General features: G+C 34.8%; 1 protein-coding gene across 1 annotated transcript in view; it reads right to left on the bottom strand.

The window, feature by feature from the left end:
* SDCCAG8 (SHH signaling and ciliogenesis regulator SDCCAG8) overlaps positions 1-18221 on the bottom strand; it is a 108297-nt gene that overhangs the window by 68100 nt on the left and 21976 nt on the right. Inside the window, exons 10-12 of the mRNA XM_061365771.1 lie at positions 17695-17847; positions 15187-15321; positions 11814-11930 (exon numbers count right to left, since the gene is read on the bottom strand). Of these exons, the coding sequence (XP_061221755.1) occupies positions 11814-11930; positions 15187-15321; positions 17695-17847 (405 nt within the window). The remainder of the gene's footprint in view (positions 1-11813; positions 11931-15186; positions 15322-17694; positions 17848-18221) is intronic.

The raw sequence follows: 18221 nt of genomic DNA, 5'->3' as shown, positions 1-18221 counted from the left end.
CATTTTCGCATGTGAAGGCTTCTGTATTTCTGTCCCAAATTCACTGGGTTAAAAAGCCAGAAGGCAGCAGAACAGCAGCTATCTTCAAAAGCTGATGGACATAGGAAAGGCAAAAGTAATGACCACAAGAACTATTTCCTACATAAGCAATGACATGGGAATTCAGCTTTGTCATATTCACATAATATGCAAGAGAATAAAGGTAATTTTGTGATTTTACCATTATTGAAAATAAGTTATTTATGACTTGTAACTGAATCCTAAACACACCAGCTGTTGTGAAACTTAACATCATTAGTCCTTATATGCCAACTAAACATAGTAAGTAAATCTAACTTAGTCGATGAGCCCACTTATTTTAGAAACAATGATAAGCAAGCTTGCATGACATGACCAGCATCTTTGGTTCCAGTGAAGTATACAGGACTTACAATCTGTAATTGAATCATCTTGTCAACCACTTAATTATTCTCAGAATAACCACAATTATTCTCAGAAGGAATGATTATGCTCTAAGTCCATACACAACATCCGAGTACCTGTAGGAATACATCAGTCACGTAATAGTATACTTTTTCCTAAGGATGCTTTCAAGGAGACCAGTGGGGTACAGAATAAGTTAACAATGTAATTTTATCATGCAGTAACTATACACTAACTGCCTACATAAATATTTATCCACCATTGGGGCTGGAGGGAACTTGCACGTTTTTCAGTTAACTAAGCTGTGTAAGGTCACTTGTAGTACAGGATAAAATTGTGCATATAAGGAGTCACTGCTGAACAGCTATTATACTTTAAATCCATACTATAACTTATTTTGTGATAGCTTCCTTATGTAGACAAGTCTCACCATCTTCTTCAGTTAATGAAATTATGCATTCAAACATCCTACAAGAATAACCGAATGTAATTCGTTCCCAATATTTGCACCTAAATCACCTCTGTAATAAGTCTCTTTTCCTCCCATGAAAACGTTAAAATAAACCACTCAAAGTCATGATGTCACAAATACAAACTCTTCATGCAGAAAAAGGTTTCATAATGTTCTTTTTTTTTTTTTTAATTTTGCTAATTACTTAATGTACAATTTTCCCCCTAGGAGAACTCAACAAAGGTTCATGAAGGAACTTTTGATAAGAGTTTGAATGTCACCTTGTTTTATCACATAAACCACCTAACAAATTAAATCAGTAATTCCAAGTTCAAATGCAAAGGTAGCGAAATTAACTTCAAAATCAGTAGTACTCTTCCCCTCTAAAGAACGTAACAGCCTATTACACTTGCAGAATATTTTAAAACCAGGTGTGCAGAGGCATTCAGTTACATATTCTTTGCATTTTCATTTATTTCCAGAGACTTCTGTATATTTTAAATACAACAACGTAAGTCACAGTGGGTTCTCTATTCTCCTTAACAGCAGCAGCTCATTAATGTTATTTCACCATTAATAGCAAATAGGGACCCGAATTCTTTACTGCCTTTACAAGTTAATGATAAGGAAGTTCTGCAACATTGTTAGAATTTGCTTTAAGAATACATCCATTCAGCATACCTTTAAAAAAACCCAACACACAAGTTAGTTGAAAAGCATCAACCAAGTATTTGAAAAAAGCACGGCCACAGCTGAGAACATAAATACACTCTAGATCACTCCTTCAGGGAAAAGTTTCAATGAACAGATGGGCTTTAACCATTGCCCCAAGTTAAACAGGCTCAGTCAGGTTTTGACACAGCCCCACAGAAGGGAAGCAAATTCCAAGTGCAAGAACCTCTGGTGAAAATGTTCTCCTTTCATAAACCAGATGTTGAACCTGCAGGGCTGTACTCGAGAATACATCCTTCTGTTGAATTGAATACATCCAAGAATTGAATTCATAGATTTCAACTGTCATGAAAGTGCAGAGACACTCAAACAATGACTCCTTGACAGGATCTTTAAAGGTTCACAGTAGTCTTATGATTTCTGTAAGAAATGTCAGGAAAGCAAACATAGGTTTTGAAGAACAATTTTACTTCTGCTATGAGTAATTCCAAAATTCAGAATCAACTCCTTTACACACATACATGTGTTTGTGCATGCCTGTGTACATATATATATATATATATCTTAAAATACCAATATTTAGAGGTATTCAGAGTGTGAGATATATGAAAAGTAGGAATTCTGCATGAGGATTCTGGCAATGACCATGGCAGAAACAGCAGAGAACCTCATGAGAAAGGGATGGCAGAAAAATGGCCCCCAAGAGATGAAGCTAACAGGAACTCAGAAACCAGGTATATTTAAGGATATCAATTAAATTCTTCCTTTTGAAACACCTGAAAACATAAATTGAAAATAATTTGGCTGGAGTCATGAATCACCTGCTTAAAACTGACAGCCCATACTCTGAATGCTACATGTTACTTTGGTTTAAAATCTCAGACAACAGGTTGAAAAATATGAAGCCTCAGCACTTGAGACTTGTGCATAAGATTTAAGCCAACCTTCCTCTCTCTTGCAAAGTAGAGCAGGCTAACAAATATACTCTAGCCTAAAATATGGCAAGTCCAGTCCATCTTTAGGTCATCACAATTAATAACAACTTAAAATACAAAGAAATTACAGAACCAATTAATATTCTTCACTAATCTGGAGAGGAACCTTATCAGGTAGCATCTATCCAAAACTACTCAAAATACTTTTTCTGTTACATTTAGTTGCCATTTCTTCCATAGGAAAGCTACAAGCAGTTCTGTAGCTGCTATCTGGGTCCCAGCATAATTGTAGGGAGAGAAACAGAAACAAAACCACCAACTAAAGTATTTTGTTGGCAACTCTGCTTCTCATGCAGTGTTAATTTGATCCCTCAGTGCCTATCACCTGTGATACAGCTTTTTACAACATGATCAGAGAGTATTTCTTCAAGGTACTTAACTTTTCAATGTAAGTGAGAGACAAGAGATGGAGCACAGAATTGCAAAAAGACAGATGACAATCTTGCATTTAAGAAAATCTGAAACAGATTTTCAGTATAACAAGGAACAGAATTATCATAATGCATACGTACAACAAGACTACATTAAGGTTGGAACAGGCAACTTCTGGTGCATAACTCCACAACTTTAATATTCTTACTACTTCTGCACATAATTTTAAAAGTACTATTTAATCTGTCTTGCATTGCAGTTGTCTATAAACTCCCAGGAATATCAACAGGTGCTTTGCCATTGCAAGATGGCAGGCAAAACCTCAGGAAGAGAAATATTATTAGTAAACTGAAACACATCAGCATAATTCTGCATGCATACCCTATTCAGCTAGAAGAAAGAAGTTTTATTAAACAAAAATTAAGAGACAGTGAAACATCACTGCATTAAGATTTTGTTCTAAAATAATAATTCTTTTTTCAGTATTTACACTTTATAAGTTTTCGACTTTGAAGCATACAGGACCCTTCTATATTTTTCCAGAAAGCACTTAAAAGAAGTGTTTCAGTTCTCATTCATTAGTTTATGATGAATTTACAAATTATCTCCTGATTTTCACAATACATTTTTAGGTGACATAAATGCAGTTTACTGGAAAACATAAACAATGATTTCTCAAACATGAGATCAACCTTCAAATAACCTCTTCATAAATTATCTGAAATTATCTTCACCTAACAATACTTATGTATGTGGTAAAAATGTGCTGTTTAATTAACCAGACATCTCTTTATCTCTATAAAATCTGATAAAATGAAATAATAATTTCATTCAAAACAAGCCAAATTAAAAATTAAAATAATTGTTTAATTCTTTTCATACTGATGCTGATTCTATTGTGTACAGAAAAATGAAACTTTAAATTCCAAACTAGCAGATGTTTTTCATAGAATTTTAAAAAGCAGCAAACTGACAGAGAAGACAAATGTGGGTTTTTTTTCTAAAGAAAACCAAATGAGAATGATTAAGCAGTGATAAAAGAACTTGTACTCTGAAGTAAATGCAAAAACAACTTTAAAAGACCTTTAAAATGAAAAATATACTAAACCCAAATGATTTATGATATCCACTGCTATTCTAGTATGCTCACACATCAGGTAAGAAAAGACACAATACAACCTGTAAAATAAATTGTGCACTGACTATACCATTGCCCAAATTCTGCAGTAAAATAATTCTGGAAGAAGAAAATGTTTTTGTGAATTTACAGTATTTTCTTTTTGTTTTGTACTACTTTCTTCACCATTACTAAAAGCTTCAAGGGGCACAAAATAGAAACAAAAAATTAGAAGAATAAATACAAAGTAATAAAAAATGAATTATAATTAGTATGGTGGTTGATATTTGCAGATACATCCCCAAAAGGCAATCAACCTCTGTAAAAGCACGTACAGTTCAAATTAACACACAGTAAAATTTTACAGGCCTCATGCTCACATGCTTAGTTTCATTTACTAAAGTAGCCTTTCAAAGCAATGAGATCACTGCACAGGAGTGGGGCTATAACTAAGGTCTTTCCAAGAGGTGCCACCGATATGGCCATTCACATAAACTTAAATATTATACGTAATAGTAACAAGAAATTTTTGCACTCTTTAACACCACTCACAATATGTTGCCTTCTTTACTTTCTGATATACTAATTAATCAGGGACAAAAAAACCATACCCTATTATGAAAAATAATAATAATACAAAAATTAGTGTTTTTAAAAAGCAACGAAACTAGACTATGTTTTATTAGCAAGAAATTGAGGTATTTTATTTGGAGGAAAGATGGCTATCAGTACGGACTGATGCAGCAGGTGTCAGTTGCAGTCATTTCTATCCTAATCCTGATATCAATCAAGCTACTCTAGGTTCTGAGTGGTCTCTAAACCTCAGACCCCCTAGGCATGGCCATCTGACATAGCATATTGCACCTGAAAAACTATCCAACTTTTTAAAGAGAGTTAAGGCCATCATGAGGTTAACCCCCACCACGTCCCAACAATGTTTTCCTCCCTTCTGCACTCTGTATGAATTACTGCTGCATTCAAATTTGAATGAGGATAACAATGCAGTTACGGAAACTAAACTTGGTTTTAAAGGAGAACCTCCTTTCTGGAAGCAAATTTATTACAAAGCTAAGAAGATACACAAACCAATAGTACAAAATACAATATACAAAAGGCTTAAAAGAGTTCACAGAAAGGAGCTCTTTCAAAGAGTTCAGTTCACAAAAAACATAAGACAACTGCAGATTCTACAAATCATGTAGCCCAAAACAGGAATCTGAAAACCTTTCATGACAAAGTCAACTAGCGTGAGCAGAAATACAAGAAGTAACCCCAATAACACACCTTTAACAGATTTTCTTTACCGCTGCCTCACAAATTGTTTGGCTTCTAAAGACCAGAGAGACAAGCAAAGCCATAACCTAGGTAAGCAACACCAGCTGCAATTTATTGGATGGCTGTTATTCTAGCCTGATCTGGTGGGACTCCTCCTCAAAGAGAAGTAGTTTTGTGACCACCTTGTCACTTGTATTGCAAAGAAATATACTGGCACCTGGCAGTACTGTGACACCCTATGTGCTCCACTAGAAGGCAGAGCCTCAAGATGAGCGCCACTACCTAAGCAAAGGTCAGCAGCCACACACTCGCTGCTTCCAAAAAGATTGGAGATTAACAGAGACAGGACCCCGCTATTTGCTAGGAAGAGTAGGGATGCTGGAAGCGTTTCCTGGGAACAGCACGTAGGTGGGATGCTCTAAAAGACACACATTTTTAAATCTTGTTGAAGTAAACTTCCTATCTGTAACTGTTAGCTGAAGCAAGAAAAAAAAAATCAAAATGTTAAGTATATGTGAATACACAGACACACAAATTTTTAATTAGCAATAATCTTAGGTGCCTGTCATTACACAAACTCTCGAAGAGCAATATGGCCCCTGGATACTCTGGATAAACATCCTGGGAAACAGACAAGAATGAATGGCTGAAACATGCTGTACAAGGATTTTACCTCATTATTTCCCCGAAAATATTTGTTTTCAATTTGCCAAAATATTTGGACTGCAGTACTATTTCACAAACAAAACTTCCAAATCCATTGAGATTACTACACTCACATTTTAAAGACAACATTGGTGTACTAGAGATTAGCTCAGCAGCCATCAGCAGAGATAAGAAAGTGATTATGTTCCACAGTGGAACAAGAGTTTGGGTTTTCTAATGGACTTCTCTGGGCAGGTGGGGACAGGCAGAATGGGGTGGTGCAAAATAGATGGGTTGCTTGATGATAAAAGAATTTCAGAAAAAGAGAGATGCTTGGGAAAAGAAAAAAAAAAAAAGGAAGGAGATTACTCCCACTTCATTATTGAAAAATAGGAGAGAACAAAATTTTCTCCTTTTATGTTTTCAAACACACACATTTGAGACTACTGATGTGGAACTGTTTTTTTTTCCTGGAGATCATTAAGGACTAGCTGGGAAGAAAACCTATGCAGTGACAATCCACAAGTGGTAATCAGGGACTTTTACACTTGTTTTTTTCTGATCACTGGGCCAAGGGCTATTGATAAAGCAAATATTTGTTGAGTCTAAGAAAAAAAATAAGAAAACAACTCCCCCCAAAAAAACCCAACAGAAGAAAACTAATGCTTATAACAGTATACGAAGAACTATGCAATTCTTTTCCTACTTTGAATAATATTTAATGCACATGAATGATCTTCTCTTTCCACACACTCATGGGGTGACATCACACTGGATGACAGAACCTGCATCAAGATTACGTGAGCCAACTACACCTGTGAACAATAAAATCCCGATTACCAACTGGGTCATTCCTCCTAGCAGGCCAGCTGCTTAGGGGAAGCAGACCAGTACAGAAACACAGATAAACACCACAACAGAAAATTTTACTACTGGGGATCCCAGTCCCCAGGATTGTTCTTATGGAAATATGACAAAATATTTAATGAAGGCTGCTCATACCACTGATACTTCAGGAATGTGTGGCTGACAGAGGAAAGCAGTGTCACAGCAGAGCAGCAGCAGCCATACCACAATTGAAATGAAACATTTCTTTTGTTACATATTGCAGATCAGTGTTGTAGATCAATAATTTTCCTCAAAAATCTTGAAATGAGCTTATAAGTTTAATTATAAAAAAGAACAATGTTTCTCCTGAACAGGTCAGAAATATCTTATCAAAGCAAGGCATAAAGTACTATCATTTTACTCCCTCTTTATTTACCCATTTTTAAACTAGTGCACTGAATGCCCCAAACTGAAAATGAGACTTTAAAAAGAGCTCAGTACAGCAAAGGTTATCGCATTTTCTTAATGCTTTCTTGTCCAATAGCAATTTGGGTTTGCTACTTTTAAAGCAGACCCAGACCAGGTAAGAAAATTTGTTACTAAAAGTTCCAAGCTGTCTTCTAGGTTTTGAGTTATTCCTCCCTGCCAAAGAGTATTCAAGAATGTTTATTCATTTAACAGATTTTCCTTTCAAAACAGAAACTTCCAGAGCATCTTTTTAAAGTAATGAGGTCACAAAATTGTAGGTATAGGACTGTTTCACAAATACACATAACCCTAACATATATTATTATTAAATTAGTTTTTATTAAATTAGTATTATTAAAACTCCTAAGTTTTGAAACATCTGGTGATATCCTGAATGTCCCAGCTTGTGAAAAAAAAATAGTACTTCAAAGCCCAACTCATGGAAGCCTGATACCTATTCTAAAGACACTTCAGTGAATCAGTGTCTTTAGAAGGTTGCACTGCTCTTGCATCAGGCACTCTGCAGCATTTCCAGGATCATACCCAAATTCTTGGCCTGCATTATTTCTGATGAAGACAGAGTCAGTATTCTCTCCACTTACAGTGCCTAAATTAGGTTACTATAAATCACGGATTTATGACAAATGAGATAAACATTCCCAAAATACCCTTTGGCAAAATGCATTTGGACAGCAATTTTGCCAGATTTTTATTTGTATGCAAAATTGACAGTCTATAGTGTACAGAGACATCATTTAGGCTCTGTCATACTACACAAAAATGCTTTGATGTGTAGCTCTTTCCAGTCGTATAGGTTGTGCATATCAGTGACGCTCCAACTTTTTATTTGGGCTCATGAACTTACATGCAGGGAACTCTTACTTAAAAATCATTCTAGAGCTTTTCTTTCTGTCGCCTACAAGGTAGGCAACAGAATTCTGTAATCCCCAGCTTCAAACTGTGTTTGCCCAATTTTAAAGGCAGTATTAAAGGAATGACTTTGTACAGATTAAGATTACAAGCTTGGATTTATTCCTACACAAAGAATTTATCTGATATGTTAAAACATGGAGAAATGAAATTTAAAACCCTCAGTTAGTTTCTGAAGCTGGATTTAACATGTCCTATTGCTTTATTACAAGGAGACCACAACTCCCAGTGGTGCAACACTACCGGTCAGAACAATCTAATAAGGATGACACCCAAATTGGCTGGGACTACGTGAACCACTACTGCAAAACTGTTTTCACTTTCACATGCTGGAACTTCCAAGATTTTACAAACCAAGTAAAATTGATTTACAGACAAACAGAAAGCAAATTATTAACAGCATAATTCATTTTTATTTTTCTAATGCAGAGCAGAAAAGAGCAAGTGATGCTAATTTGAGAAAACGATTTCATGGTGTCAGAAGTCTGATTTCTATTAAAAATGCACAAATTATGCCATGCAGTGCTTCCAAATTCACAGAAAAAGTATTATAAAAGTGAAGTCCTGCTGTGTCAAATATGCCACATAATTTTTGTTCTGATAACAGCTATTTAGGTTAGGGCGTGACTTTTCTCTGATATAGCTGTGCTAGTACAACCCCTAGTGTGGACACAGTTTACTGCCATGAAGACATTATACTTGTATAACTTACAAAGCTTGCTCCTAAGAAGGAAAAGTATTAAGTAAGTCGCTGTTATTTCAGCACAGCTACAGCCACAACAGGAGGGCTGAGAGACAAAAAGAGAGGGCAGTAGGTTATGTTACTTTGCAACATACTTGGCCAGCTGAACAGATGCAGTTTTTGTGTAGAGAAACTGTTTGGTGTATGTCTCTCTCCCCATACCTCACTCCATAATCCTAATGTTAATCAGGATCATGATGGATGATATTACAAAACACTCACTCAATTTAAATGATAGCATTGCTTATTGATTCTTAAGTTTTAAGAAATATTCATGTCAAATATTATTAATAGGCAATCATACAAAGGTGCCAATACTGGTTATTAGGAAAAGAGATATCAAAATAAAAGAGACTGAGACCGAAGATATATACTCCCTTTAATTTTCCTAACTGATATAAATCCAGTTTTGAAGAACTTTACAAATATCAGTGTACAATAAATCCACATCTGTATTTACTGATGTACCTGATGATCCTGAATTGTATATATGGGGATTTCTGCCTATTCTGACACACCTGAATAATGTTACATATAGTGACTTTTAAAAAGGGATTAAACTAAAATACATCTTTAAGAAACACAATTAAAAATACAACCATGACTCAAAAAACAGTGAACTCACTTTCAATATATATCAAAAGACAATATGAAATAGAATTCTTTGCTTTTATGAAAGAAAAATGCACCATCTAATACAGAGTTAACATAGAATTAATACAAAAATACTCGTGTTATTGTCTCTCTATTAAAAAATAAATAAATATGTATTTCTTACAAACAGATGGTGGCAAAGGAAGGTATCAACTCTGTCTCTTAGCCAGAAGGTCAGGTCATGGCTGAGGGACCAAAGAACAACTACTGTTTGCTGTTCAGTGCCATATAAGATGAAACATTTTAGGATTTTCTTTAAATACAAACATATATGCAATTGAACTGTTTTCATTTCATTTAAATGAAGTAATTTTCGATGACTTATTAACATCTGTTAAAATTTGATTTTAAAAAAATTAACAAAACCACCCCAAAAAAACCCAAAACCACAAAAACCCCAACAAAAAAAAAACCACACACAAAAAAAAACCCAAACAACCCCAAAAACCAGCCAAAGCAAAACAAACAAAACCCAAAGCCCTAAAATGTACATACACTCTTTTTGGCTGCCTTTCACCATGTTAAATAATATTAGAACCTATACAGAACTTTCTTGGTTACTAGAGCCACAGGTATAAAACAGCTACTAGATGCTGATTCTGAGAATTTCAGAACGATTTGTTTTCCTTTTTTTGAGGAACCAACAAACGTATTTGAACAATATAATTATTTTCCATAAATACTGAATTAGTCTAATAATCTTTGCTTATAGGAACTCCCCCTCGCATCGCTTCACTTCATATCAAATTGTAAATCATCACATTTTGGTATATTCATTCCCGCACTGAATAAAATACCAGTATGCCGATACAGGAGGTTAAAATATTTTGTTACATTTTACAATTTGCTCAAAAGGCAATCCTGAAGCAAGTTGGAGAACCGGATTTAAAATCCAAGATACTTCTTCAAATATCTTATTAAACACATCTTGTTTTATTTGTATGCCAAGATTATGCCAACTCTTTTATCTGTGATATCTGTCAAGACACAGACGACAAGCCTGTTTTCTGTTTTTCAAAGTGTCCTTGGGCCTAAAGGATGCAAGAGTGAAAAAAAAAGCCAACCCTGAAAACAAAATGCTTTAAGGCCGCTGTTTTTCTGTATTGTATGATTTCCCATATATACCGAAGAGTTATTTTTATTAAATAAGCTTCTCTTTTGGTTTTTTAGCTTCTGATTGTAATTTGAATTAATGTTGCTTCCAGCTTAAGATCGTACTTTATTAAGTTAAAAACTTACTGTCCTACAGGAAGATTTGGGGGAACTGGTAAATGAAAACATAATTTTAGAAATACTGCATTTTTCTCTACATATATTCTTACAAAAGAATGGACTTGTTTACTTATTTACAAGAAAAAAGAATTATTTAAAACCTGTTGGATAGGCTGCTCTAATAACAAAATGCATATTAAAAAGAAGTACCCTAATATGCATCTTATGCATCTGTGTATTCAGAAGACATCCACTCATGTGGAAATCACAACTTATGAAGGAATAACTGGAAGTTTGAATACCTAGAGAAAAATAGACAGAACCTCAACAAAAAGGGCACTTCAAAAGCTGCATATTACACCTGTTCAAGCTGTTTGCCAAGCATGTTGCAGGTTACTCTAATAATCTTTCTTACTTCATGGGATGCTTTCTCACAGACTACCTGTAAGGCATGTACTGGTTTCTGAATTATAATAAACCACAGTTTTAGATAATCAACAATTAATGCCTAGTGGAATTTTAATATAGTCATTTTTTCTAGAAGGCTATTTTTGTTTTGTTTTGAACTTTTCTATCAATCCCAGCATTCATTAACCTCATATCTTTAAAGAAACTGGAAGATAAATGATCTTCATTGTTGGTATTGTTAGGTTATACTTAGTCTTTAATGTTTTGTCAGGCTGCATGTACAGGTAATTATGTGTGGATTTATTTGTGAGAAAAAGGGTATAAGCATTTGTATACAGTACATACAATTTAAGTACACTGTATGAATACATATGACAGAGTAATTGTACATGAAAGCATGGGATGAGTATTATGTAAAACTGAACATACTAGGGCTGACAACAAGAATAAGATAACCAAGAGGTATTGATTTAATGGTAATAGCTGGCTTGTTGCCATTAATTTAGAAACCATTTAACAGTAATAAATTGCCACTATTAGAAAAACGAATCATTCCAGCTTCTGAAATAACCCTACTTAGGCTTCTAATAACTGCAAAGTTATAGCAGCATTATCTCTTACCTGGTCCTTAATTTCAAGCTCCCTTATAGTTTTTGTTCTGTACTCTCTGAGCTCCTTTTCTGCCTCATCCTTCTTCATTTTGGTTTGATTCAACTGATAGCGCATTTCTCCACACACCTGTTAGATTATACAGACAACATGATCTGTAGCTTGAAGAATCAATAGCCCAGGGTTTGCAATTAGATCTTTTGGTGCCCTCTACAGGTCATTTAAATGCAACATATTTTAATTTACAGATATTTTAAGACTACATATGGTAAATGTTTTTATATAAAAAGGTGGATCAGAATGCTCTATATGGTCATTAAGTTTGAAATATGCAGTGCCTTCTAGATTCAATTATATTTGGATCAAGATTTTGCTAAGTATAAGTATTTATGCTGTAAATATATGTGCTACTAAATACAGTTAAATTACTGTTGCTGGGTTTATATTCTTCTCCCTTTCTCTATAAAATCCCAAGAAAAAAAATCTATGCCAACACTTTCAAAACCTAAAAGTTTCAAAACCTAGATCTATCACACTCCTGTATAAGGACATAGTTTCTTATCTTGCCACTTCACCACTGTTAAAAAAGAAAATGTTTAGATGTTAATATAATCATTTTCAAAGTCAGATCAGAGCATTATAGACTGACTGAAAACTGAAGACAAATTCTTTGAAAACACAGCTTAATTCAAATATGTGCATGGGCCAGAAGAAAGGGATCAAACCAACATTTAAAGAAATGTAGTAGCACTTCTACAAAGGCAATAATTATTCCCTGTGTTTGGGATGTTCGTTATGATACCTACTCATTCCTTTACACCTGAAGGCAGCTCAACTTCAGAGAGTCTGGGGAGGGTTTAAAGGAAAGAAAAAAAAACACTCAACAGCAACCCCTCCCACAACTTTCATGGCTGCTGTACAGGGATGTTATTCTCCCATTTCCCACTCTAAGATTTTTTTAAAGGATTCTATCTGATCTTATCTGCTGGGAATGGAGAAGTATGGTGGATAAGCTGTCCCCTTTTTGTCCTTATCCTGTGCAATCACCTCCAATCTGTGCCTGATCCTTTCAGCATAATCAACGAAGCATAAATACATGCACATTCCCTAATGAGAACCCAAACATGTTTACTTGCAGCTACTCTTAAAGAACTTCCTTTCCAACTCACTCTGCTTCCCTGCCCCACTTAGATTCTTTCACCAGACTTTCCTTCTAGACATACACATTTTTAATTTGCTGCTACAATTCTCTGCGCTTTCCAACAATCTCCTCACATGAATTCTACAAGCAAAATTAGTTTTTGGTTTTTTTTTAGTCTCACACCTCATTTTCACTATTTTTTTCTTTCTTCTTATAAAGAAAATAAGGGTAAAAGTAAATATGCACACCACAATCAAATCACCTTAGGAAAAAAGAAAACCAGTTGTCACAACTTTAAGAAGTAGCATCACTTACAAATTCAAAGGACAGCTTGTGAATTCAGCCCTGTTGCAAATAACACAAGGTAGCAAATGCTCTGAAGATTGGCAAAGTTCTGAAGCATGATTCTTTTTTTTGGTTTTAATACTGAAATACCATTTGCAACTAAAAAACCCCTAAGATGCAATTGCATATATTGCTAGTCCTGTCTTTCTACCTCCTCCCTTTGTATGAAGGATGTAAAGAAGTGCAATATGTCGCTTCCTCTAAGGAAATAAAAAAATATAGCCATCCTCGCCTTTGGCTCCCCCATACATTGCACAAAGTGAATAACGCAGAAGAATCAGCAGATGGTGCTGTCCTAATAATGGATTTTTTAGTCTCCTTGTAGTTCAGAATGAAGGAAAGAGATTCACTCCAAACTTTCTTCCCCTGACTTCTGGTGCATGCAGAAAAAAGTACTTCAGATAAAACTCGAAAGGAAAAATGTTACTATTTGCTGTTTATAATAATGTCAAACTGAGTTTGGAAGTAAGAGTCAGATTCACAGGCAGACACAGATGTTGCTTACATGGCCAATGAAAAAGGTCAGAGTGATGCCCATAGTCCCAACAGCTGAATGGTCAGAACATTTCTTCAGGATGTTTGAGTCTTCTCAATTCACTACACAAATGCAGTTTTCCAATCTCCCAGGACAATGCAATAAAAACACAGCATAGCTACTGCAAGGTGGCCACCTATTCAACTTTGTATTGATTAATATTAACCAATAAGGGGACTGGAACCAGAGTGTCACTCTCCTAAGAGACAGCTTCAAATCAACAGGTTATAAAATTGTTCATTCCAGACCAATGGATATTTATACCTAACGCCTTTCTTACACTTCACCCCTGTATGTGGTGCAAGTAATCTGTGAACCCACTCTGACAATCAGAAGTGTGTTTCAGAAAAGGTAAACTGAACCATTCTGACAGTGTTAAAATGCTCCCTCATTTGTTTTTCAGCTAAGTTGAATTAAATTTTCTAATAAGTTTGGCTGACTTCTTGCTATGCATTTTCTGCAATATTTTCGGCTATTTCTACAAGGAGGAACAGCAGAGGAAGACAGGAACTGTTGAAACCGCCTCCAGAAGTCTCTAGAGGCATAAAGAATGAATTGCTCTGCAAAACCTCTTAATGACATGGGAGACAGGACTTGCCCAGGATTATTGGTAACGTATATACATTTCAAGAGGCTGTAACAAATTTGAATTCTCAGATAGTCTATTCTACAGAAATTTATCAGCCCCTCATCCCCACAAAACTGAAGTTATTTCTATCACAAGTGAATGATGAAACTAAGCTAATAAAACTAATAATTTTAACAATGTGTCATCTCCCAGCATAAAATTTGGATGGCAATTGTTTTTTCTTTCTCATGTTATGACCCACATTAAGGCTCTAATAGACTGAGAAATGTGCAAAATGAAGCACCCAGAAATGATACACATATATAGATGGATGTTAAGCTATAATTCTTACTAAGATCTCTTTTTAAAAGGCATACCATCAGTATCAATGAACAAAGCAGTATAATACATACAAATCCTACAGGAGAGTATTTGAAAAACAGTGATTTGTTTAAGCACTGCATGTCCCAGAGGTATCAATTATGAGATAGTGTTGACTAGTATACTGTCTCATTCCCACTAAATGCAATTTTTAATGAAACACTGGGTTACAGCTTTAAATAGTGGTCTGCTTGGTCTGCAAGGTAGAAAGGTCAGCTTTTGCATCACAAGGTGACTCGGCAGACTGAAAAAGTTATCTTTTTACTTGTAAGACTGTGTCCCTGTGATATTCAAATGAAGTTTATCACATGTTCTTTACCAATACGGAGGAAAATGCAGAAAGAAAAAATTTCTCATCTTTCAGGTCACAATGATAGGAAAATGAAGCTCAATAATCATTTATAAAGGCACCTACCTTACTCATCTCCGTTTCATGAGATACAAGCTGACGTTGTGATTCTTCTAACTGGTTAGCTAGGGAGTTCTTTTCCCTTACAATTCTCTCTACTTTAGCCTCCAACATGGCCACATTCTCAGACATGGCTGTGACCTGCAAAAAGCCCAAGAACATTGTAATGGTGCAACTTGACTAACCGCAGAGCTAAATCTCAGGGGACTTTCTACTTAAAGGCAACTGTAAACAGCCAAAACAGATAGCATTAAAAAGATAATAAAATGTTATATACATTAAAATATATAAATATAATTTTAAAATAGAACAGAGCTAAATGATTCTAATAACAGGTTCATTATTCTGAATTAATTTATCACACAGTAGTTCATTTGAAACTTTTCATCAACTGGACTAGTCTCCATGACTTGTTAATACAAAGTGCCAGAAGCAGCTAGTTGCGTTAGTCTTGCAGCTGTAAAAGTACTATTTAACACCTTCTTACCCACCCTTATGTAGATGGATTTAAACTGAATCATGTGCCCCTGGTTAAAGAAAACTGTCATTGCAATCACAAATGATAATTAAATTTTCAAGTTCAGAAAGTATTTCAGCACTACAGATCAATGCATGACATACAAAAACCTTAACAATAGTATGTTAAAAATTCTAAGGTAATTCAGATCAAATCCTGCTGAATGGTAAAAAAATGTAACAATAAAACAGAGGCAGTGACCCTTCAGCCATTTACACCTGAAACTTATTAAGTGGAAACGATGGTGTCTGACAGTTCTAGGTTAATTTACAAGAATTCAAAGCCAAAGAGGTTTACACATTCATAACTATCTTTCACTCATTAGACATCCACCTAATTTATGTATCATACTACTTCTCCCCTTAAAAAAACCCACTTCATTAAGTAAGCAATAAGATATTGACAGGAAGGTTGACCTGATGCACAATATACCGTTTTCTACCTCCTCATAATCCTGAAACAAAAAAGTAGTTAATTTATATGTATAAATCATGCATATAAATCATAGTTTTCTACAAAGTTATCCCTTATCTTTAGCTTCCAAGCATCAGATCATCATTGTGTCATTATCTTGTTTAATATCTATACAGGATTTAAAAGAAAGACTGCAACTACTCAAAATGGGTATCAGTTCCAGTAAAACACATCTTGGTGGGTGTTGAAAAACAAAGTAATGTGATGACATGAAGTGAATTATTCTACCAAGAAATGGTATGAAATACTTGCGTATAGGCTGTATTTTGGAGTGCATACCCTGTTCTAAAGCAGATCTTTAACAACAATTAAGGGCATATAAGGATAATGCCAATAGATAGCAAGTACTCACAACAAGGAATTGCTTAATAATGCCTCACTGCCTCCCGTGTAAGGGTACTTTTTTATTTCTGTTTCCCTGACAACAGGTTTCTGATGATCACTTACAACAGCTCACTTTCTTAAACATCCCTTAGCCTCTATCACTGTACTTAATTCCTGTTTTCATCTCTGGAACTAGAGCCAAAGGCTTTGACTTCCTGTAGCAGCTCCAAAACATTATTCCACCATCTCATAATACCAGAAATACAACTATATCACCTTGGTTTCCTATTTATTTCAATAGCTTTCTGGTCATTTTACAAGCCACAACACTACTAAAGAACCTCCTCTTTTTTTAACACTTAAATAGTTTACTCTGTTGAGTCTGTGCTCTCCTGACTTTATAAACTGTATGGCTTATTTCTAAAAGGAACCCTAAAATATAGAAAAAGCCTACACTGAGAAGAGAAATTCACTATATTGTTTCCAAACCTCCCCCAGAAAATGGTTGAAGAGGCTGCACATCAAACAAGCACGAAACCCACTAATTTATGAAGCATTTCTCTCTCTACTCTTCTTCCCATTTCTTTCTCCAATTGCCTTAGAGGTGCATCCGGTTAGCATGAGGTTTCCTTCATGAGACAGATTCTGCCTCAGAGATTTTATTAACATCAGTAAAAGTGATAAAAGAGATTCTAATACATTTCTGCAGGTGATCAAATTGAGCATATGGTAAGATTACTCTGAAAACCGCCATATTAGAATGCAATTATAACATATGTTACATTATATTGTAACATTAATATATATGCATATATAAGCTCAAAGTAGCAAAGAATCCGAAATGTGAAATGTGCTAACTTCTGAACACTTGACTTGTGAACCTACATAATCTTTATAAGAAGGTAAGTACAAACTTTGCATCACATATTACTTAACCCTACTTTGACAAAGTGCATTAGAAAATATGCAAACTAAAATAAAATGTACAACATCAACAATTTACTACATATCTAGTTATATAAAATCCAGTTGTTCAAACTCATAGGATCACTTCTTTATCTCTGCTTTAAAGCGATAATAGAAGTGATTTCCTGAGGTCTCAAATCTAAAACTGAAACAAAATGAAAGACAATCAAACAGAAAGTTTGAAGACAATATGCTCATTGTAATACACAAATGAAATAAAAACCAACTCATACCATTGCTGTCAAGTCCTCCTTTTCCTTCTTCATTTCTTCCCACAGTGTTTCTTTTTCATCAGTCATCTTATTTAGCTGGGCAGCTAATTCCTTTTCAAGACGATTCTTCTGCTGTTCCAGCTTACTTTTCAGCTGCTCACACTGGACTAGAGCCTAGAAAAAACCCTTATTTTTAAAGTGGAAAAATCCTAAGATTTTAAACAAACATAGTATTTATCTAATGCTTTCAGAGAAACCAGTTTGCTGTTAGAAAGGATGCCTTTTGGTTTTTTACATAGTTATTATGATGCTTATCCATACCCTACTATGTTAACATCCAGAATGGGACTAACAAATTGAAAACAGATGTATATGTTTGTATGTATATACATTCCTTACTATAATTTAGAAGTCTCATTTATTTTAGGAGCCGTGGCAAAGATGGAAGCATTTTCCAAGGTATATTTTCCAAATAAGTAGTTGTTCTTCCAAAACTAAGATGATTATTTGCCTTGCATTTTAAATTTCAGATTTTACATCACTAAAAT

The sequence above is a fragment of the Neopsephotus bourkii genome, unplaced genomic scaffold (genome assembly GCF_033783945.1).
Source record: "Neopsephotus bourkii isolate Nb327-2 ecotype Australia unplaced genomic scaffold, CSIRO-AGI_Nbou_v1 NB_1292, whole genome shotgun sequence".
Classification (NCBI taxonomy): Eukaryota; Metazoa; Chordata; class Aves; order Psittaciformes; family Psittacidae; genus Neopsephotus; species Neopsephotus bourkii.
This window is presented reverse-complemented; position numbering and strand designations above follow the sequence as displayed.